The following is a 23,500-nucleotide window of genomic DNA, read 5'->3' as shown; positions in this document are numbered from 1 at the left end:
CTATTCCCTTCACGGTTTTCATCTTTCTCTTTGCTCCCTGTCTTCCTGCAGCCATCGTGGACTCTGTGGATGAGAACCTTCAGGCTAGTCGTCGTGTTCTCCTGCTCTACACCGCTTCCACTTTCATTAAAAAGAGGCACACGAGCAGCACCAGCAGTAACAACAACAACATTACGAAGATTAGCGAGGATGTTGATAAAATCGAAAGCAGGACCAGCGAGGGCAATGGCAGCGTGGGTTTTGGTGGTGACGACAAAGCATTTTCGGACGCAAGGCAGCATCTGGAATGTGTGGCATCCATGAACAGAGCGCTGCTGGAGGGCTCCTTAAAGGTAAGACAGAGAAATGTCATTGTATAGCCACAGAAAGTCACACAATTCAGCCAATAAGCAACTCTTATTCATGTAGAATCTTCCAGTGTCCTCAACAAAGAGGTTCTAATGGAGTTCTGTCCTCTCAGGTCATTCTGGTGGAGCTGGAGGAGATCACCCCGGCCCAGCTGGCCCTCTTCCCTGAGTCGGTTCGCCACCTGAGGAAGAAACAGGGCGCYGTGTGCTGGTGGAAGTCTCTCCGAACGAGACAGAAATGGAGGACATGGAGAGAAGACGAGGAGAGACATGGAAAGGACTCACAAGTGTCACCATCCCTCTCTCCTTCCTCCAGGTTTTGGAAAGAAATTAGGTATCATATGCCAGTCAAAGGCAAGAGGGCGGCTTATCCAGAGAAAACTGCCTTGTTGAACTTGTGATGCTAGATGTAAATGTTTGAGTGAATTGGTGCGATGAAAAAAAAGAAAACTTGAATGAATATGACATTTTACTTTAATCTTTTGTAATGTTGGAAGAATATTTYGGTTTAGTCAAGAATCCAAAACTGCGGGTGCTGTGGTGGAGCAGGGGCAAAGCACAACCCATGTATTGAGGCCTTGGTCCTTGTGCCAGTGGTCATAGGTTCGATTCCCGGCCTGGTGACATTTGCCGCATGTCTTCCCTCTCTCTCATTGCCCTCCTTCCTGTTGAACTACCTTCAAATGAAGGCCACTAGAGCCAACAAAACCTTAAAAAAAAAGAGTCCAAAACTGTTTGACACGTAGTGAAGCCAAAGAAACGTGTGAAGAATAATCAGAAGCTGTAAAACCAGCCTACCTGTCCAGTGTTTGTTATTTTCTAAGTGTTCATGTAAAGAAGGAAAAATGTAAATTGTGAAAGTTATTAAAGTATTTGTACATATTTTCCATATTTCTAAGGTCACAAAGAATATGAAAGTTATTTTTTTTGTTCCTGCTGCTTATGATTATTGAAAATGTTCATAAAAAAGCATAAAGATGTAAATATAACATATTGTGAAATGTGAACTCAACAGTTCAAGATTTTCGATGTATCATTTTATATTTATTGGTGTTTTACATGGTCTTAAGCTTTCAGATAAAAGAGAGGTTTGTCAAAAATAAATTATCAACCTGCTTGTGGATAAATCGATCAAGATCATCTTTACTCTTTTGTGGGAAGGCTTCCCAAGACGTTCCCAGACCACCTGAGAAACATGGTCCCGGGTCTTCCTCTGAGTCTCCTCTCTGTTGGACTACCCATAACTTGTGACCATAAATGAGGATATGAACGTAGATTGACCAGAAAATCGAGAGTGTCGCCATTTGACTCAGTTTTCTCTTCACCGGTACGGCGCCCACATCAGACTCAGCACCAAACCTCTTATTGACCTCCTGCTCTGTTTTTCTCTCATTCGTGAACAATACCCTGAGATACTAAAACTCCTCCTCTGGGGACAGCAGATCCCTTCCCTGATCTGGGGAAGACCCTCCAACCTTTTCCGGCTCACAACCATTGTCTCAGGTTTGGAGCCACTGATCCTCATCCCAGCCGCCTCAATCGGCTTCAAACTGCTCCAGCGAAAGCTGTAGATCACAACCTCATGACCACAGCATCTGCAAAAATCAGAGACACCAAAACATCCCCTCAACACCGTGGCGGTGCCTAATTTTGACCAAAAAGGTTATGAACAAAATCAGAGACAAAAGACAACCTAGACGGAGTCTGACTCTTACCGGAAATTAGCCCGACTTATTGCTGCCAAAGCAGTTCAAAGTTCTGACACTGATCGTACTGGGACCTAACATCCTGTATCAAAGGGCCTGGTATCTCATCCTCTCGGAAAATCGCCCACAGGATTCCCAGAGGGACATGGTCAAAAACCTTCCTCAAGTCCTTAACTCCCAGAAACCTGCTGAGGGTGTAGCGCCGGTAGAGTTTTCCACCAAGAGGACGAAAACCACACAGCTCCTCCTGAATCTGAGATTCCACTATCTGGCCGATCCCAGGCATAATCTACCTAGTGGTTTATTGAACAGCAAACAGATATAGGTAGCATTTTACTATATGAGCATTAACAAATAACTGAAGAAAATCAGACTGAACTGAATCTATCATAACACATCAACGTTTCCCGTGTCCATTTCATGCGTGTTTGGTCCGTTCACCTTTTGGCAAAGCGAGACAAAAGAGAAGAGGTTGATGAAAGAGAAGGAAGTAAAGTTGAAAACTACTTTGAAAGTAGCGAGGAGGATGAGGGAAGGACAGAAGTACAAAGGGAAGACAGAAAGAGGCTGTGCAGTGCTGGGAAAAAGGCTTTTTCACAATGTAGCAAAAATGTGTACAAGAGATGACCTACCAAGGTGCTTTTTATCTGTGATTCACTGACAGATAAAGAAAATTATATTTGTACATAAAAAAACAAGGCAGTTCAAAGTGCTCATGTTCAGACCGACAAATCACAGGCAAACGCTTGAGAGACAACTTTCTTTCTGAACCTACTGGTTCATCAGTTCTTGTTTGTTACGACATACACTTTCTAAAACTCCATATATGAACTTTGAGGTCAAATGACCTACATCTACATTTGCATACAACCAAAACCCTGTTTGGCTCTCGGTGAATCATTGCGCTTCACCTGTACTGCAGAGTATGTGGTGCTTTTTTTTTTTTTTTAAGCTGAGTGGAAATTTCAAGTAGGGGTTATGAGACAAAACACCAAATGCAGCAGGATGGAAAACCCAGCAGCCCAGAGATCAGGACTGGTGCAAGTAACCAGAAGTTTGTCTACATTTAATTTGGTAAGTTAGAACTTAAAAGTAGAAGCAACTTCTTTCACCTTCTGCTGCTCATTTAAAGACAGTCATGTTTTTTGTTTTTTTAATGACAGACAGTCAGGATTTTTGTTGGTCTTTTTCATAACTTTTCCAATAAAAAAAGCCAATGCGTGGAACTTCCTTGGACTTTTTTTACTGGGAGTGTTTCAGCTCTGACTTCCTTGTGCGATCTGCGCAACCAAAGTCTCTCACTTCCCTAACAACAGCAGTGGGTGTCTGAATGGCCTTGGCAGGAAATGTGTTAAGAAGCACTGTCCAATTGCAGAGTGGAGTGACAAGTTGGCTCAGAAAATGAGCCCCGCTGGAGGAGACGCGCAGGAGTTTAATGAATCTGACCTGTTAAGATCCCGCAGGCGAGAACAATGGCGGCCGGCGGCTGGATCTGCTTCCTAACTGGACTCCTGTCTCTGGCGTGGGCTGAGGATCACAGTGAGTACTGATCACCACACCACCGGGGGGATCATTCATTCACACTAAGACAATAGCTTTTGACACGTGGGTGGCTTGTAGAGCCAGGCTGTGTCTCTGTAGAGCTAAAATGTGGTAAAATGTAACGCAGTTGTTTGGATCAAAGGATTTGCTGACTCTGTGAAATCTAACTGATTTCAGTTTCAGTAGAGGTTGGGAAAAACTTTTTTTTTTTAAATAGATGATTACAAAGAGCAAAATGCCAAAACTGTAAGAGATTTATAGCATTGAATATTGTTTTGTTTGCTAAATAATAAACCAGCAGTATAAGTTTTAATCATAAAAGACTAAAAGTCTCAGGAAGACAGAAACGTTTCATGTGAGACAAACATCTGTGGTTTCCTCTAAGCCAGTTAAACGGGTCATTCAGAAATCTCTTCCTCAAATTACATTTTTTATGTTATTTCAATAAATCGGATCTTCAGCAAGTGAGTTTATCAGAACGTATTTAAAAAAATTATCTTTTACTCCCTACTTTTACGCTTTTGAAGAGAACAAAACATGTTTTTTTTTCTTTGTAGAGTGCAGAGAATCATCAGCTCCATTTAGTTATTAACACATTAAAGGATGAAAGTGAATCAGGGTGAACCGTAACCAACACTATGCGTTTCTACTCTAATTCGACCTCGTGTGAAAACACGGTGACCATTCATATATATATTGAAATTATTATTTTTTTATTTCACACCATACACAAACATTCAGAGTTAAGTCAAATTATTTGTTTGTGTGCACAGATTTGGCCAATAAAGCTGATTCTGATAACAGAGCATATCCCTTTTAGACGGCAGGTTTATCTGATGTTCCTAGACTTTTAAGAAGTAGAAGCGGAGTTATCAGATTCCTCCTCTTTGTAAACAGCTTGACGTTTCTGTCCATGCTCTTTAGACAAGGCTTAAAACTACACTTTCCTCTAACTCGTATCATCCTGATTTATCTCAGTATCTAACAGCTAAAAGCTCAGGCCGCTGCAGGACTTGTTGAGGACGTTTTGTCACTCTGCTACTTTCTCCTACTGCTCTCCAGTGATAATCTGTTCATTTTCTCTGCACATATATAAAAAAACATACTTTAGAAAAGTGCTCCCTGTTTTGAAAAGTTAAACATAAGTAGTTTTGGAAATCCGTTTCTGCTTTTAATGTGACCCACCGTTCAGTTCAACTGAAACATCAGCTCTAGTTAGTTATTAACAAAACGGACGCTTTTCAACCAATCCTGCTCAGACTTATTCATTTCAGCACTCATTCTTATACCTAACGTAAATTAATAAGTATAGTCAAGGAGAAATAACATTTAGTCTGAATTTCATAACTTTTGCAAATGTAACATTTTTTTAGCTGAAGCCATTGATTACAGGTGTTTGGTAACAGCTCCAATGGATGTATAAGTTAGAAAAAAAATTTAAAAAGGGCTTTTTACATGTTTGTGGGATGGCACAATAAACAGTCATCTACKATACCAACAAGTTGTAGAAGAAACAAGGCAACATGTGGTAAACTTAAAGGTTTCGAAAAACAGACAAACTGTTGAGTGAAGCTGCTGAGAAAATGAAAGCAACGCTAAAGAGCTGAATGTGTGACAACAACCCTATTCTTCTCCATGTCTGGGATAAAAACAATGACTTTAAATCACAATCCACACTTTCCAAACAAGACAGAAAAATATCCTCCAAATCCATGTCGACGGACGTATCGTGGTGTGATGACACTAAAGGCTCTGTAGGATTTGACGCAACGTGAAACAGGCTGCTTTGTAGCATCGTGTTCTTTTTGTCAAAGAAGTGACATTTCAAACCTTCAGGTTTCTGCCAGAAGAAAGAGTGATTCGATTGTAAAGAAACGTTGTGAGTTCAGTGAAGGTCAACAAAAGCTCACAAGAGGAAAATGGAAGATGTGGCGTCACCAGAGTGCAAAGCTAAAGCTCACTTGGCAAATCCAAACTGGGGTCTCACTTAGTGAGGCTACATGCTGAAACTCAATAAGTCTTTATCTAAGTGCTTCATTTATTGGTGTGAACATTAACTGACAACAATCAGGTTATTGCACATTATTCATTTATCTTTTTTTCCATCTCAGTTGTTTTCCAGTTAAATATTATGTGACACTTTTATGTGAATGTAAAGTGGAAGGTATTTATTAGTGGCGTTTTATGAGGGTTTTATGGGTTTTTGATATGGTTGATCTGGGAGGGAGGGATGGCTTGAGGTGGACCAAACCTAAACCCCAAAGGAGTTTTTATATATTTGTTTCTTTCTTTATTGCTCCACCTTGAATAGAAAGTGACCCTGAACTTAGTGATGGACAAACTGGAGTTAAATTGTAGGACTATGTTGGTGGTTTTTGTGCCTTATCGTATCTAGTTCAAAATTTTACATCCATTGGTTGTTCAGAATTTAGCTGGATGATTTCACATTCGACCCACTCGAAACACATTATGTGATTCATAAAGACATTTACTGTAGCTGTTAAAATACAACAAACAAAAAAACATTTTTTACTTGTTTTCTTGGAGTTAGAAACCCCCGTATTTTAAAACCACTCATCAAACCTAAGTTATTCTATAGTCACAACAGATAATTTTAGCAAGACGCTTCAAAACTAATAGAGCATCAACCTATCTAACTAGATCATCGGTCATACATGTATTCAGCTCGTGTTTCTTATGGGTCAGGTTATACCAGCTTTGTCGGGGATGTGGGTTCTTTGTTGTGTTTGTTGAGTCAGGAGCTGCGGATCAGCAAGGTGACATTCAGGCAACAACTGCCAATGACGTAACCTCTGTGGTTTTTCTAGTCGTTTGTATGATTTACGTCGTAATAATAAACAATTACGTTTGTACTAATACTTGAATCCCAGAAAAAAAAAAAGAAAGTATATTCTTACACTGGTGAGTGAGTTCTTTGGTGAGGTGTTAAAGCCACATCAGCTTCTGTTGTGTAATTTCCACCAGTATAATATCATTTCTTACATCACTTGGCCCCACACCCACCCACACAAGTGTTGCACCTGCTGCCGAACTCTCAGTCCATTAGAAACAACGCCTTCCTGCATAGGTGTAAACATTTTGACACTTAACTCATAAACTGTGATGCGTATATTCCATCCGCCTTCAATTGATTTCTTCTTTTGCTTTAAACTCATTAAACATTAAAATCTATTCTGAATCAACCAGTTCTCTCATGCTGCCTCCACCGATGAGAAACTTCAGAATCGACCTCCTGGCGCTCTACAGGAAGCAAGAAAGACGTCAGTACGGCGCGAAGAAATTTGAGATTGTTCACACAGGAAGACTGTGTTGTGACAAAAGGCAGCTTTGCATAAGCGGTGCAAAAAAAAAAAAAAACTTTTTCCCAATCAAACGGTTCTGTTTAAGACTTTCAGATGAGTAGAGCTCTCTGTAGGTTGCAGCCAAAATGGTGCAACCTTCAAAATGGTGAAAAGTTTCACCAACCTGCAAAATGGTGGAAATGAAGTAACGTTTCCTAGTCCGGAAACAGTCAAGGAAAAATAATAACAATATGATCCAAAGTATAACAAACAGAAAAATGTATAGCACTGCAACAGAAGTGCATAAGTTTGAGGAAAATGCAAAGAATAAGTGGGTAGCTATGACTTACTATGTTCATTACGTATGATTTCTAATTTACAATATAACTAATTAAGATAAGCTATCATGTAGCTTTGTTGGCAGCTCTTGTAAATATTATTAGGCAGCAAAGTTAATGTAAAAAAAAAAATCCAGAATAAAACATGTTTGATTTGCTTTCATAAAGGAGGATGGGAGTGTAGGTCAATTTAAGAAATCGTTTGTGAGGGTCTGAACTGTTTTTGGGTTCGTTCATTATTTATGTCTTCTTTACTTTCTATTCTTTCATTAGATCCGCTGTGTTTCTGTTTTCCTTTGCTGCACTTCTTTCTTAATTACTCCAGTTTAAATATGTTCTCATGTTTAGTTATTCTTTAGTGTTAGATTAGCTTCTGATGTGCCTTAGTTCAGTCCTTTAGTTACTTTAGTTTTACTATGTTCCTTATGTCTGGTTTTTTGTTGGGGTTCGATTAGTTACCCAGTTTGTGTGCTCTCCCTCGCCCCCTGTGCCACTTTGTCTCTCTCTCTCTCTCTCTCTCTCTCTCTCTCTCCTCTTACACCTGCAATCTGTTTCTAATCAGCCATCTCTTCCTTGTTCAGTAATTAAGCTTCCCAGTGTATGTATATATACATACACAACTCGTTCTCAGTCACTCCTTGCTGGATTCTTCCATTAAATTCCTCCGATATGCGCCTCATTTTCCCGCTTCCTGTTTTGTTCCTGCTTGTGGTTCATCTGGTTGCTTGTAAGTTTTGTTTAATCATCACTTTACGATTGAAACCTTCAGCATCCACTCGACGTCTGCCTCTCTGCATATAGGTCAACTTCAACAAAACATGACATGATCAGTTCATATTAATATTATGATCATATCTGAGTAATGCACACTCTTTTTGCTACACAGTGTCTGCTTGGTTTCAGCAGTCAGTCGCTGCAGTGCAACGTGTTGTGTTGGTATTATAACAGGTTTTTTTTTTCTTGTTTTGAGAACATCTGCCGGTCACGTACAGAGTTGTGCAATCAGGGGGAGAAACACAAGAACAAAGCAAACAGCCTTTATTACACAAAGTGAGGGGATTTTAGCAGGATCTTGTGCATGTTACTGATGATCTACACAGAGTCAAAATTGCACAAAGAAATATTTTTAGATTTATTTTGTAAATCTCCTATAATAAAATCCTGGCATGCAACAAAAAGGTTACAATCAGTCAGATGAGAAGCTTAAAGGTGTACATGAGTGGAGTATGCATGTGTAGGTATCTGCAAACTAAATGAACTTAGAAGTGTTAACATAATTGGAGAGACTCAGCAAGTCTACAAGTGTTACACATTACTATCAAAGATTGAAAACACAAGCAAGTCATCAACCTAACCACAAGGTTGGAGGCGACTGTGGCTCAGTGGCTCGAGGAGAAAGTTATGAGTTCAATTCCAGCTCCCTCTTTTGCACTTGTTTAGTCAGCCAGTGTGCTGTCAGGCAGATTAATGTGTAACTGAGTCAATTTGAAATCACTCTAAGTGTTTTGCGTGGAGTAAAGGAGTAAATGCTAAACCGAAATCACAAAGAATTAACTGTAGAATGCACAACAGATCATTAAAGTCTATTTATTTCTCACATTTTCTCCTGCATTTGGTAGTTGTTCAGGATGTATGTTGCATCAAAGATGTATTTTCCCAGGTCTCGTTTTAACGTGATAGTTAGACTTTCTATGTTTAATGTATCAGATAAATGTAGGATGCAAATTGCTTTTGTTTGATTGTGGTTTTTTAGTGTTTGTTTTGGTCGCTAGTCAGACTCTACAATTCTGCAACTTCCAAAATAGATTCACAGTAAACGTATGGTATGGTATGGTATGGTATGGTATGGTATGGTATGGTATGGTATGGTATGGTATGGTATGGTATGGTATGGTATGGTATGGTATGGTATGGTATGGTATAAAGCCCAATAGTTAATGGGAAAACAAACACTTTGACATTTGTTGCGCATTTTCTTCTTTATCTGTTTAATACGGGTCATCTGCGCGTCTTGTGAGTTGTTTGGTCATTTTCTCTTTCTTTTTTGTATGTTTTCTTTCTTTTTTTGCTTTTGTTAATTTTGTCAGAGATTGTGTTTGTCAGATTTGGACATTCCTTTGCTGTCATTCCAGGGCAGCAAAAACAATAAAGTTCCCCATAGAAAAGTGGCCATGAATAATATGTTTGTTTTTCCTCTGTATGTAATTTTGTAATTTTTCATCCATTTTGGAAACATGACACTTTGTGTTATGATACAAAGTGTCATGCCACATTGACAATATGATGTTCTGGACTTTTGACATTTCATGGTATGTTCACACTTAATCCAGTACCTGGAGGTTCTCTGCTTGTATTGCTTAAGTGTCCAGTAACATCTTCACTGTATTTTTGTATTTATTTTACAAAATTTACAGCACATAAAGTGTTCAAATAAGCCCGAATCTGTTGCAAAATCAATCAAAAGAGGAGCATGAAAATAGCTCTGAAAATGCAACATAAGCTACTAAAATGCCACTTTATTCCATCCGTAAATATTTAATACTTGATCAAATAAAAACGGCCACAATCAGCCCGAAATGGATTTGTTTTGACGGCTGTTTTGACGGTTTTGCGTCTGTCTTAAGTGACAGCAGCAGTGCCACCGTGTGGCCAAAATAATAAATGAAAAAAAGGAAACGAGGATTTAACTGCATTAAACTGAACTAACTTAAACTTTACTAAACTAAAAGTAGGAACAGAGCTTAGCTGAATTTACCTCAATGATGTAGAAATAAATTGTTACGTTTGATGTATCAGTGATCTTTGGCAATAAATATTTTGGACTGCAGTTGATGTCATATCTGCAAGGAATACATAACTTATTATTATTATTATTATTATTATTATTATTATTATTATTATTATTATTATTATTATTATTATTATTATTCAGTCAGCACTAGGTGACCTAAGACTTTTTTTTTCCTGTGCAATGCCTCTTTCAGACCACCAGGGGGAAGCAGACACCTACCACGTGAGTGCTGGTCACTTGTTTCTGCTGAGTTGCCCGATTGCTGGCGAGATAAAGTGGAGCAGAGGGGACGCGGGTGATGAGAGCCTCCCCTCTGGGGTGGAGGTCAGAGGCGGGTCGCTGTGGTTTCTACCCGTGCAGATGACTCATAGTGGAAGCTACATCTGTGAAAGAAGGTCAGACAACATCCCGCACATATATGTCTTTACGTTTATCCTATACTGTCGTGAAAATCCTAGAAGAAATAACAGACTATATTAAGCTTTTCTCTAAAGTATTTTAAGTGTTTTCTTTTTCTTTTTCTGTAGGAATCAAACGAAACTATTAAAAAGACGATTTAGAGTTTTAGTGTCCGGGTCAAACTGCCCTGATCCAAGTGAAGAAATTTTGGCTACAAAGGAAACGAGTGAAAGTCTTCAGTGCAAACAGAACGAGATCTTCAGACTGAATCTCCCAAGGAAAATACGATGGACGAAGGTTAATTTTTATTTATTAATATTTGTTAATATTTTATTTTTATTTTATTTTTTTTTGTCTAGTAAAGTTTTTTTTTATAAAATGGTCACACATCACTGGCTTTGTAAGTAGTTATCAATGACAAAGAACGCATTAGGAAACGAACAGGAAAATGTGTTATCAGTAGACATTTAAAGCTGAAAGTTGTTTCATAACTGTGGCTGAAAGCAAAGTTGTGATTTGCGGGTTTTTTCCCGTCATGTCTGGTGGTTCCTGACTTAACTAGTGCAACACTGCCCTCTTTTGGCATACCTTGTACAATGCATCTGCCTAAACAAGCAACGTGTACATACAGTACAGTTATGCAGAAGTTGCACATTTTGTTACATTACAGCCACAAATTTACAAGTATTTCCAATATATTTTTTCAATGAAACGCACATCTACATCCTGAACGTTTTACCCGTTGTTCTTAGCAACGTTTAGGGCTTTTATCTTGATGTAGGGTGATCCTCTCTCAAGTCTTTTGTAGCCACTAATTTGTATTTATTTATCTGTTTTTGTCATACGCTCAATGCTGCTGCCACATTTCACCATAAGATATTTGCCGTGTTCCCTTCATGGCTTATAGCAGACTGGAAACAGAACCTCTTCAGGCTTGCCCTCATTAATAGCTTTCTTCCCACCACTCTTCCATTAAGACCAGCTTGCCAGAGTGCGTAACTTATCGGTCTTATGTATATTCCTTGTCTCTTTCTTAGGGTTCTATCAGGAATACTTACCATAACTGAGGCAAATCCTGTAATGGCGACTTATCCTGGATAAGACTTCTTGGCATGAATAACTGAAGTCTTAAAGCATTGTGACCCATTCCAGACTGATAACACTCAATAATTTTGTTAAATTTCTTTAGAGGACCATAATATGTTGCTTTTTGAGATTTACTGATTCTGCACTGGGCTGCACAGTGGCGCAGTTGGTAGAGCTGTTGCCTTGCAGCAAGAAGGAATCGAAAGACTGGGTTCGATTCCTGGCCCCAGTCTTTCTGCATGRAGTTTGCATGTTCTCCCTGTGCATGCGTGGGTTTTCTCCAGGTACTCCAGTTTCCTCCCACAGTCCAAAAACATGGTTAATTGGCCTCTCCAAATTGCCCCTAGGTGTGAGTGTGTGTGTGCATGGTTGTGTGTCTCTGTGTTGCCCTGTGACAGACTGGCAACCTGTCCAGGGTGACCCCGCCTCTCGCCTGGAACATTAGCTGGAGATGGGCACCAGCAACCCTCCCAACCCCACAAAGGGACAAGGGTGTAAAGAAAATGGATGGATGATTCTGCACTTCTGGCAATAGTCCACTACCAAATAAATTTTTTAAAAGTGCGGCTTACTCCAGCTAAATCATGGTTTAACATAATGTACCTCTTCACATCAGGCAGACCAAGGTTTTTGCCTAGTAAAATATTTCATTGTTTAAAAACTTTTTTGTGTTCTCTCTCAAAAACTTGCTTGGAATTTTTTATATTTATATATTTAAATAATTTCTTATTTTTTTATTAAGTTGTATCTTTGCAGCAGTCAGTGTTTTACATGCTGTGTGCATCAGTCAGAATCATCTCAGCTTAGAAAATCAGCTAGAAAAAAATTACTACTCTCTCAAAATTACTACTTTTTCAGTCTTATAAGAGCACATTCCTGCTGTGATAAATGTTCCTTTGTGATTTTCAACTCTAAATCATTTTTGCAAACAGTAAAAAAAACAAAAAACTATTTAAGTTGTCGTCATCCCCCCACCCCCAAAAAAGAAAAGAAACAAAGAATGCATTTTGTTTGTTTGTACACAGGACTGTCAGCAGGTGCAGCCGGATGGAGAGTCCGTCTCTCTGAATACAAACGGCTTAATGAGGCTGGTGGAGGTTTCGGAGGCAGATGCAGGGAAATACACGTGCCACATAGACGTTACAGTAGACGGCCGGAATTACACCGCAGCACGCAGCGTCCAGATGACTGTCAAAAACGGTACAGTACATCTCAACTTTGGACAGTTAAAGTGAAGGATATTTGTGATATGCAAATAGCTTTTTTGAATTAATTTCAGAACTCGGTCTTATTTCGTAAAAAGTCTATTTGCACCCCACATCTTGACTGGAGAACATCTGTCCACTGCTTATCTCTAATACATTCTTCAAATTGATCAGATTGTGAGAACAGATTTTTGTTCCCAGCTCTCCTCAAATGACCCAGCAGATGCTCCTTCAGATTCAGATCTGAAGGCCTTCAAAGCATGAAATTTGTTTAGCAACAATCCACTGCTGTTTGTTTTGAGTGAACACTTTAATGTCAAAATCAAACGCTCAAAAGTAACTGACTAGTATTTGGGACTAATTCATTACCACCACGTCAACATAAACTCCACTTCCAAAGAAAAGGAAACCCCCAAAAATGAAGTAGCCACCATTTTTTAGAGTTCTTTCTGTGGATGATTTTGATGCCAGTCACAGTTCCAGCTTGAGTTTCTTCTAAGGAAGAGAAGATTTCTGACATGTAACTCGACTCCTTAGTCCAGACAGACAGACAAAACAGTACTGACATGCAGACAGAGGCGGCCATTGTTCCATGTAGGACACACAAAAGGTTGGCAGAAATCCCAGCAGCTCCTGTAATGTTTCCAGTTTTTCATTTGTTTTGGTAATATCACAACTCCCTCATATTTTCACCAAATCCTGTTATCTGTCTTTGCTGCAACACCATAAATACTCTCGTATTTGTACATAAAGTGTTGGGCTTTTTTGTCTGTTTCCTGATATCATTTTCAAATGTATGTGGTTATAGGTACTCCAGATCTCTTTCCAGAGATTCATGTTGTGAGGCCCAAAAACGAGGTGGTCATAGTGGAAGTGGGTAAGTAAACAAAGCATTCTGATTTCTAACTTTATTGTTTTTACCTCTTTGGTCTGTGCATCCCTTATTTTGTTGAGGTTTTGCTTCTGTGATTTGGTGGGAGAGCAGATTTGTCATTCACCTTCTGCTTGGTTTGTTTGCCACTTTACTTGACAACCAGGCAAGAGAGCAGAGCTGCACTGTAAGGCCTACACCGGCTTCAGTGAGGACGAAGAGATAGACATGTACTGGATCATCAACGGGACATACGCTGACGACATCAGCGGGCTTGTCGAGTCCTGGAAATTGTGAGTCTAACCGTCTTCTCGTATTGTGGTTAAATTTGTCGACCTGGATGGGGCTGTTGGCAAAAGAAGATGAACACGAGGAAATGTTGAGGACCCAGGGGACAAATCGTTGTTTTTTTAGTCACGGGTCAATCTACTTATCATCGTTAGATGTATGTGATGAAATAAACACGAGGCTCTTAAACAAGTCAAAACAAAAGTAGCAGGAACATTTTCCATGTGCTGCAACTTGTCTTGCATCTCAAAGGCAAAGAAACATAAGCAGTCTTAGTAAACAGCATAATGCCATGTCTGCTTAATGTTATTTGATCTCCGGATAAACCTGGTTGTCCCAGAGTTTTTACCCATACCAAAAATTTCTGCATCATCAGTGTCAAAGCTTATACTATATAGTGGCTTGCAAATGGGGTTCATACCCCTTGAACCTTTTCATATTTTGCCACACTACTGCCATAAACATGAATATATTTCATTGGAATTTAGTGTGAAGGACCAACAAAAAGTGGTACACAATTGTGAAGTAGAATGAAAATTATCTTTATATACGTTATATTTTGATTTGTGGCTGCTATATGACAAAATATGGAAAGGTTCTAGGGGTATGAGTACCTTTGTAAGCCACCGTATATCAGGAATTTACACAAGTGCTGCTTACATGTTACAGCAACAACCCAGTAATAATATAATTTAACCTCATGCTAAGGTCTGCCGACTCTCTGTCTGCGATTTACTCACCTGGCCTTGATAAATGCTTGAAAAGGATCTGAATAATCACAGCCTTGTCCACCTTTTGATTGATTTGGTTCCTGATATTTGTTTCAACATTGAGTTTTCGTCTTCAGATGATCAGTTTGTTTAAAAATCCTGCCACAACGGAAAATATCTCCAGTTTTACCTTTAATATTCCCAAATACACACAATATACACAACAGGGGTGAATGAAAACTACATGCATACATACGTTAAAGACACGTGTTAAAAGACAAAACTTGTTGTACAAAACATGCTTCAAGCGTACTGGTTACGGCAGTTTAAGAAACAGGTTTGTAATCAGTGACTATTAGGGTTAATATTTTTAAATGTCTTTTCTAGTGTCCACGAAAGAGGCAAAGTGTTTGGTCAGTCCACTCTGTCCATTGCTATAGTTCGAAACGAGTTCCTGAACATCCCCATCAATTGCCACATCGCAAGTCCGGCTGAAGAGAAGGTCGGGGAGGCCCGGCTCCAAGAAGGTATTTTGCTGCAAACGTCTCGGATACATTAAAGTGATCGCTTGGTGTCCGGTCTAACCAGAAAACCTGTTGACTCTTGTTTACACGCTTCATGTTGAGTAGCCATTTGTGTTTGTCTGCCTTGTTTCCTCAGCTGACCCAACTGAACACAACACGTTCTACATGGTTGTGTCTCTCTGGCTCTCTGCCCTCGTTACCATCCTGAGCCTGACGGCCTTCTTCCTCATCTGCAAAGTCAACCTCTTCTTAGCATACAGGGCACTTAAGACATTGTTTTCTAAACAAGGTGAGCAGTTCTTCTTGTATCATACAGATTTTTACGTACACTGTATAAAAAGACATATAGGCATCTCTTCTCACTCTTGGACTAAACTTTCCCTTTTCTTTAAGTCAGTTAGGCTGAACAAAATCATATTTACTTGCTAAATGGCAGAATTATCATAGGATATTCCACTACCAAGAGGACTCTTGATGGTTTACCTCACAGCATTGAAGCTAAAGGTTGGGCACCAATGGGTTTTCCAAAATTAGTTACAAAGCTGCTTAGCTGCAACAAAGTCAACGTTTTAAGTGGCCATCATAAAGCCTTGATCTCAGTACAGTGGAAATTTAGCGGGCAGAGTTGAAAAGTTGAGTGTGAGATACAAACCCGACTCGATTACAGCAGCTCTGTCAGAAGGAGGAATGGGCCAAAATCCCAGCAATCCCAGCTGACCCGAGTCAGAGTTTAAAAGGCAATTCAGACAAATATTAAAAAGAATAAATCTAAACTTCTGGATTAGAAGAAAGTGAAAAATATATTTCTTATCGGTCTGGCATTCAGTGAATATAAATTACTTTTGGCAATCCTTTTTTTTAAAATTGTGATTTATTTCTAATTTTTAGCACAACAACGAACACCATGTACAGAGATTCAAGTAAAGACATGAAACGGTAATTGGAGTAATAAACACGAATCAAACATGACAAAAGCCAGAGATAAAAACAAAGCACACAAAAAACACAGAAAATATTTTCATATCTAAGAAGGTGGATAAATAAAAAATAGAGAACAAACAGAAGTTACAGAAAATAAATAAAATATTAATTTTAACAGAGGGCAAATGAAATGGGACATATAAAGGACTTAATGTTTCTGTTCTACTGTAATTGTTATGAGTGTTAGATAAAGGGTGTAACACTGGTATGGAAATCGGGGAATCGCCACTCATGGGGTCACATCGAGGGTTAAAGACGTGACATGGTCCAAATGACCAGATTCATGAAAACGTGGTTTCAAATCCCTTGAGAGAATATCTCTCAAAAATGTTTAGTCAGATTTAATGTCATTCAGTGAGAAGAAACAGTTTGTTTTTATTGCACAGTTCCAGCAAAAATAGCAACCAACTTGACAACGATTACTCGTTGTTCCAACAGTTCCAGACGGGAAGCTTTACGACGCCTATGTGAGTGTCGGTCAGTCGGCCATGCTGAGTTTGGACGGCGTGGCCTGCTTTGCCCTGCGGCTCCTGCCAGAGGAGCTGGAGCAGAAACACGGCTACTCCCTGTTCATCAGAGGACGGGATGACCGCCCTGGAGAAGGTCAGGAACCACAAAAATACCACATCATGGGAAAGGAGAGCTTTCTAGTAATAACCTGTCTGTAATTCAGCAGAGCACTTCCTTGTAAAAGCGCAGCTTCTTCCAATTGCAACCACAAAACTACGACAGCCGTTGCACACGTGCTGCACAAGAACGGTTTTCCGTTCGCAGTGTCTGGGTGTAATCACTTAGTCACGACTTGCGTTTCTCATCTCTAATGTCTTACAGCGGTCCATGATGCCATCTCCGCTGCGGTGCGCCAGTGCCGCCGACTGCTTATCATCTTGTCGTCTGCTGGCAAATCAAAGGAGACAGCGCAGTTCTGGGAGAATCACAGCCAGCTCACGTACGAGCAGAAAGTGGGCCTTCATGACGCTTTGATGCGAAACGATCCTAAAGTCATTCTGGTGGAAGTCGGTAAGGGTCAAGAGTATTCTCGCTTGAGTTTTGTGAACGTTAAATCTGCAGTATGTCAGTTTTTTTGTGTGTTGCATATTTGTTAAAACTGTCACTATGTTGTGACAGTGTGACATGAGAGACTGATGATCTGTGAAAACCTCCATCTTCATCTCATCTCTGAGCTTCAGACATTAATTCAGATTATTGTTGTATGAAAACAACAAAATCAACAAAACAACAAAATCAGAGCCAGGAGGAGGGTCTTAGCGCTGTCAATCATCCTCATGTACTCAATGCTCAATGCTGACTGAGTGTTGGCTGCGCTGCTGTGTCTGTAGTGTTATGGAAATTTCATTATCAAAGAATGAGAAGCTGTTTCAATAATAAGAGAAAGATTAATCTTTAAGTTTCTTTGTTTGTAGGTCAAAACGTTCAAACACCCCTCACCTTAGTGCAGTCAGGAGAAGAGCCCTGAACAACACACATCACATCATTATATAGTCACAGTAAGGAAAAGACCCTCCCAAAGTCTGATCTTATTTCTACTACCAGATGGACCACAGAGACAATCCTGACCCCGACCTCATGAACTATCCCTTACCTCTTGGAGGGGATGATTTTATTCCAGGAAAGAGAACCGATAAGGGTTTCAGGAGAAATTTCTAGTTCTTCTTTGTCAATTAGTCATGGGTTCAGGTCAAACCAGGGTACAAACTACATTCCACACACATCCGTCCTTTAAGACAATTACCAGATCAAGCATTTTACCCAAGATGTCTTCAAGTCTCTTCTGCTATCACAGCTGTGGAAACATCTAAACATTATCTGCAAACTTATTTAATGGACAAACACATCATGCAGAAATACAAAAACACAGCAGTAAATAAATGAGAAAAAGTATCATCAGTTCCATCAAAAATGAAATAAGACTGAAAAGTAAATTTTATATTACAGTAGCTACTCCCCTCCGACTCAGCATAAAATACAAGCATTCAATCATGAATAGGAGCTTATTTTAAGTCAATAATTTCATAATACTGATGAAAAACTATTTAAACTGACAGATTATTTTGCTTATGGGAAAAAAATGTCTTGTTATAAGTGAAATTATCTCCCAGTGGAACTAGTACATTTTCATCGATATGGAGGAATTATTGACTTAAAACAAGTTTCTATAAGTTGCCGAAAAGTTAGATTTGTCTTACTTCAAGTGTGCTAAGATATTTGCAATAGAAACCAGATAATAAATCCTTGGCGAATTTTAATTTATTTTTTGCAGAGTGCATCTAAAAAAGGAGAAACTAATGTTTTAGTCTCTTCAACAAGATGCTGCGATAAAGTTAAATTTTCTAAGTTTCCACTCGTGTACGGATGAGTCAGATTGCGACACAACTTTAACTCCCTGCGCCGCTGAGATAAGACCGAACGCTAATCTGCACATCAGTAACCGTTTTGTGTCACAAATAACAAGAAGCTCTCCATCACAAGACAAAGAAGGAACATTTTCTCTTAAATAATTGGCTTATCATCATACATTAGTAATCAGTAGAGGTTTCACTGTTGGCACTTTTTGCCCACATTAATAGAAGGTAATTCCTTATCTGGTCTTTTAAGACTTAAAAAAGCTGCTTCCTACATCTACTATGTTCCATGCGCGGGAGAAAAAGGCACAAAGTGACTCTGGTCAGGCTCCATGTTTTGACTTTTGAAATGCTGTCAATCTGACCTCGGCCTGGCTAACTGTGATGCCTTCACTGATGGTAAAAGAAATCTAGGATTTTTGAGTTTCTCTCTGATCAGACTCCAGTCTGAGCGCAGCATGTTGTTAAAACTTCAGCAAACTACATTAGACCAAAATGTTCTCAAAGCGAGAAACTTTTTTTTTTCTCACGGCTTGAGAAGAATCAGATAATTTCTCTCAAAGCTTGAAACCAAGCATCTCTAGTTCCTGTGTAAGATCCTGAGATAACAAGTAAAGCGACATGCGCTTTATGTTTTTAGAGAGTTCTGAGCCTCTTCATTCAGGTTTTACCAAGTTAACATGAATTTTTCCCAAACCTTTCCACCTTTCCAGTGCATAAAAATTTTTTAACGCAGAACCTCTCATGCAGTCGCCTCTCCTGTTCTCTCTTGCCAGACGGTCCGGTCGATTACAGTCAGCTGCCGGAGTCGCTGCGCTACATCAAACGGACACAGGGAGCTCTGGAGTGGAAAAACTCGTTTGCTGAAACCAACAAACTGACTCAGATGTACTTGAAGAGAAACTTTTGGAAGAGCCTGCGCTGTCACATGCCTGCTGTACCTGCAAGGAGGCTGCAGAGTATCGCATAAAGCGGTGAACGTACTTTGATTTATCCGGAAGGTTTAAAGATGGCATCCATCAGAATCTTCAGTTTTCAGAAGTCTGTCTTCTGAAGTCGTCCACAAGCGGGGACTAAGCGTTTGAGTCGCCACGTGGATTATTTATTTCAGATAACGTATACTTTTATAAAGTAAAGGACATTATCTGAGCCGAGCTGTGTTACTTTTCTTGTCTTTGGTGTTGTTTTGAAGCATCTCAGATTTCTTGAAGGCTCATTGTGACAACAGAGCGTTGATTCAGTTCGTAGAGCTGATCCTCCATGAAAGCGTTTGCTGTACTTGTTCCCAAACTGGAGGTTTGGACGCCAATGAAGACCAGAGATTTGATTTCTTCTTCACAAATCAAAGCGAGCAACAAAAATGATAATGGAGCATTTTTACAACTAACAGCATGTCAGCTGTTGCACGGATTTCTTGACAACATTTTGGTAGTTAATGTTTTTGTGTTGTTAACTGACTCATGCTGTCGCATACGGTGAACTACCAGCTACTGTACAGTTTTTATACAAATTTCTGTCACATCTAATTGTTTCAGAAGATGAAATGCATTCATTAAGTTAATACATTTTAAATAAATTTTATTTTTTCAAGAAAAGTAGCGGTTTGAACCAAGAGATTATACCAAGTTGTCCACATTACACACATCTTGCATAACTTTGATAATAAATCAAACTTGGATTAAAAGTCCATTAAAAGTCCCAACTTTGCATTGTTTTGTAAATATTGACACTTTAATGCAAAGTTGGGACTTTTAATGGACTTTCAATGCAACTTTTAGAGCAACTTTGCATTAAAAGTGTCATTATTTACCGAATGACACTTCATAGACATAGACATTTATAAAGACTCCATGTTAATAACAGGTGTTATGCCAGTCTTTTGCACACCTTGTCAAATAAAGTGTTGCCAAGTACTGATATTTGATTTTAAATTAAAAAAAAATTTAAACCTCTGGCTCGATGGATTTAATATTTGAATGTCAGATCCGTTTTGTAATGTAAGAGTTGAGCATCGCTGTGGGTGAAAGAGCCTCTGTTTTCTCTTTTTTTGTTTTTTAAACCAACATCACCTATTTGTCTGACTTCACCATTCCTTATACTTTTTTTTCTCTTTATAAACATTACTGGGGGATTTTATTTTTCTGTGTAATTCCTGAGTGACTGTTTCCACTGGGAACCACATGTAACTAAGGACAAAATCAAAGCTGTGATTATAGCGTGGAAAAGTGCGAAAATGTCCCAAAACGCGACAGGACTACACTGGAAGTGATCCMTGTCTTTGCCAGAAACACACATCTTACTGGAATAAGACCTGAGCTGACCGTTTGGTCTAAGACGAGCACACCTGCAACCAGTTTACAATACCACTTTACGTGACGCAGTCGTCTGGAAGGAAACTGAATCACTGAGGAAAATATCAGTTCACACCCAAAAGGAGGATTTTACTCATGGTGGTTTGAACGAGTTACATTGTTTCAGTGAGGCTGGACGTTTTCCGAAGACTCTCAGAAGAAACAATAACAGTAAAGTTACCACAAACTCTTGCTTTAGCAGCATTTTTTAAATTTTTGGAATAGAGATTCACTGATGGAAAGAGCTGGCAGTAGCCGAGCTGTTATTTGCTACAGCCCACTCAGTGGACTGGCTTTCGCTGACACACTGACGGACTTTCTCTCAATGAAAAGCACTTGGTCAAATGTTAAATAGAGATGTTATGCTAGTCGGCGGGCTCTTCAAAGCTAACGCTTTCCTCATTTATCTGCACCAAATGCTTAGTTACTGTTGCTTTCCTAAAAATAATTAGTTTTATAATAAATAAAGCCCCGTGGAACAAGGTAACAACCACATCTGGCTGAGCAGTAGCTTTACTGGCACTTAGAAGCAAACCCAAGTACTTAGTTTCACTAAGATACAAATAAGAATGACAGGACACAAATGAAATGAAATCACATCGACCATTTGGATGACAATATGCATTTTTAGATGAAATATTGCAATTCCATTTTTAGCCGGATGGTGAAAAGGTGGAGAGAAATGACAAAACCCACTTTGCTTGTCAAGTGGAATGACTATTTTTGATTTTATTATAAATAAAACTTTTTGTATTGCAGAGTTGTGTTCAAACCTTAACAGATGATGTGACTAAACAGTATCTGTCACACTTCCTGGTTCCAAAGCATGACCCCACATACAATAATTAGTTGAGAAACCTTTTTTTTTGGAGTTACACCACTCAAACCCTCGAAAAGGCCTCATTGTCACCCCAATATTTAGCTCTCCACAGATTTTCTCTCAGAATCAAAGCTGCATTCAAGCAAAAAAATTAAAAAAATTCTGCAATCAAGGTTCAATGAAAAGCCAAAAACAAACGTTTGTTTTCCATTAATGCTGAGAGTGTTTTGGACAGAAAAACCAAATAACCCTAATCAGGACCCTCTAAACCAAAAGTCAGCAGCAGTAGAAGACTGAATTAATTTTTTTTTGTCATCCAAATCCACGAATTCAGTTCAATCTAATCATATAATCTGGTTTCCGTCTTATTTCCTGTGCTGAAGCAACCAGAAGGAAACACTGCGACTCCCTCTGAACAGATCATGCTTTTCAACAGGTTTGCAGCTCTCCACATATTTGCACTTCACTTGATGGGCAGCTTTGAGGAATATTAAAACGAGCCGGTTGCATCTCTGGGTTTGTAATCTCACTCGCTCTGCATTGCAAATGTCCACTTTCAACCTCAGGGATGCAAATAAGACGAGACACAACGCAGAGTTCATAAAAGTGAGGTGAGATTCAAAACAGATTTGAGGTGCAAAATATGACTCAGTTTCTCATAAATCTCACATTGTGTTTTACATGTCTGTTTATTGAAAGTTTATTAATATCCCATCTCATTTAGATTTGCATGTCCATAAAGATGAAACAAACAAAAACAACAACAGCTCTTTTAACCCTGAAAAGATTTTTTGGTCCCTGACTCAAAACATCAGCTGTTCTCTGTTGAACATCTTTGTATTTTCTTTGACGGTTTTTGTTTTTAAAAGCTAAAAAAACAAGAAAGTTCAAATGTCAGATCTTTCAGCTAATCGTTAAGCCAAAGTAAAGTCCTGCTTCTGTTTTAGAGATTTTGAAAAAGTCTGTCATGTCTTTATTACGACACACATGGACAACTGTAACTCATTAGCTGTGTTTTGTGGAGAATCATCCGTTCTCCATGCTGAGTTCTTGATGTACGAGGTTAAAGAAGAGTCAGAGAGTTGAACTCATGAATTCCATTTATTAATACCAAAATACAGATGGTCCATTTCTTATGCTACCTTTAAGAGTTAGTGGGACAAAATGGCAATCCAGAAGAGACTGTGATCTGCTTTGTTAGCCTCTTTGCCCTAAAGAGGGCGTTCCCTACTGTGTCCTCCTTTACCCCTGCTCTCATTTGCATTTGTTAACATGTCCTTTCCTCTAGCTTTAGCTTAGCAACTAGCTAAAAGAGATAAAAGGAAAACACAGAATTATTTATTCTCAACAGTTTCCATCAGTGTTTTCCTTTTTTTTATGTGCATTTTGAAAGTATCACATTAGTAGAGGCAGATGGAAACAGCTACATTTGAAATTAATTTCCCAGTTTTGCAAAATAGTATTTTTGTGTTTGGTTGTTTTGGATTTTCCAGAAAAGAGTGCTAAATTAAATGTCCCCACCCACTGGTGGATCTGTCTCTCACCAGAGGCTGAAACAATCCAGCTCAAGCCTCCATCTTGGAGGGGAAGACTCTCTCTCTGTTTTCCTGAGATTTGTGGTTCATGCTAGTTTTTAACCTCCACGTCTTGTTTATTAAACTCAAGTGAAGTATCAACATCTGCTGAAGTTATGCTCAGTGTAGCATGTTGATAGTGACGCCAGGAAAACCAGTCTACACTCTAAAAAGAAACTATTTGAACCAACTTCATTGAATTGCTTGTTACCAGTTGGAGCAATTCAATTAAGTTGTTACTGTATAATTTTTTTCAGTGTACGGGATCTTTGAAAAACTATAATAACATGCTAAAACATAAT

At 39.0% G+C, this 23,500-nt stretch overlaps 2 protein-coding genes across 2 annotated transcripts in view; both read left to right on the top strand.

Annotated features, from left to right (window-relative positions):
• The window catches only part of LOC103478334 (interleukin-1 receptor type 1-like), a 9,860-nt gene extending 8,957 nt beyond the window's left edge, over positions 1-903 (top strand). The window contains exons 11-12 of the mRNA XM_017310207.1: positions 52-332; positions 461-903. Coding sequence (XP_017165696.1) covers positions 52-332; positions 461-748 — 569 coding nt within the window. The 3' untranslated portion in view covers positions 749-903. The remainder of the gene's footprint in view (positions 1-51; positions 333-460) is intronic.
• A 2,494-nt stretch (positions 904-3,397) lies between these two features.
• il1rl2 (interleukin 1 receptor-like 2) lies at positions 3,398-20,135 on the top strand. The gene is made up of 11 exons (XM_008432054.2): positions 3,398-3,592; positions 10,220-10,421; positions 10,554-10,722; positions 12,537-12,711; positions 13,525-13,593; positions 13,754-13,880; positions 14,973-15,112; positions 15,246-15,398; positions 16,529-16,693; positions 16,922-17,110; positions 19,230-20,135. The coding sequence occupies exons 1-11, from the start codon at positions 3,526-3,528 to the stop codon at positions 19,421-19,423; spliced, it is 1,650 nt and encodes a 549-aa protein (XP_008430276.1). The 5' UTR covers positions 3,398-3,525; the 3' UTR covers positions 19,424-20,135.
• Positions 20,136-23,500: the final 3,365 nt, after the last annotated feature.

The sequence above is a fragment of the Poecilia reticulata genome, linkage group LG2 (genome assembly GCF_000633615.1).
Source record: "Poecilia reticulata strain Guanapo linkage group LG2, Guppy_female_1.0+MT, whole genome shotgun sequence".
Lineage (NCBI taxonomy): Eukaryota > Metazoa > Chordata > Actinopteri > Cyprinodontiformes > Poeciliidae > Poecilia > Poecilia reticulata.
This window is presented reverse-complemented; position numbering and strand designations above follow the sequence as displayed.

What these genes read in the sequence shown, in the direction of transcription:
- il1rl2 (XM_008432054.2), top strand. Translation starts at nt 3,526, where the DNA reads ATGGCGGCCGGCGGCTGGATCTGCTTCCTAACTGGACTCCTGTCTCTG. An exon ending in AGCTACATCTGTGAAAGAAG is followed by an intron (nt 10,422 to 10,553) that starts GTCAGACAACAT and finishes CTTTTTCTGTAG; the next exon opens with GAATCAAACGAAACTATTAA. An exon ending in GACATTGTTTTCTAAACAAG is followed by an intron (nt 15,399 to 16,528) that starts GTGAGCAGTTCT and finishes TTGTTCCAACAG; the next exon opens with TTCCAGACGGGAAGCTTTAC.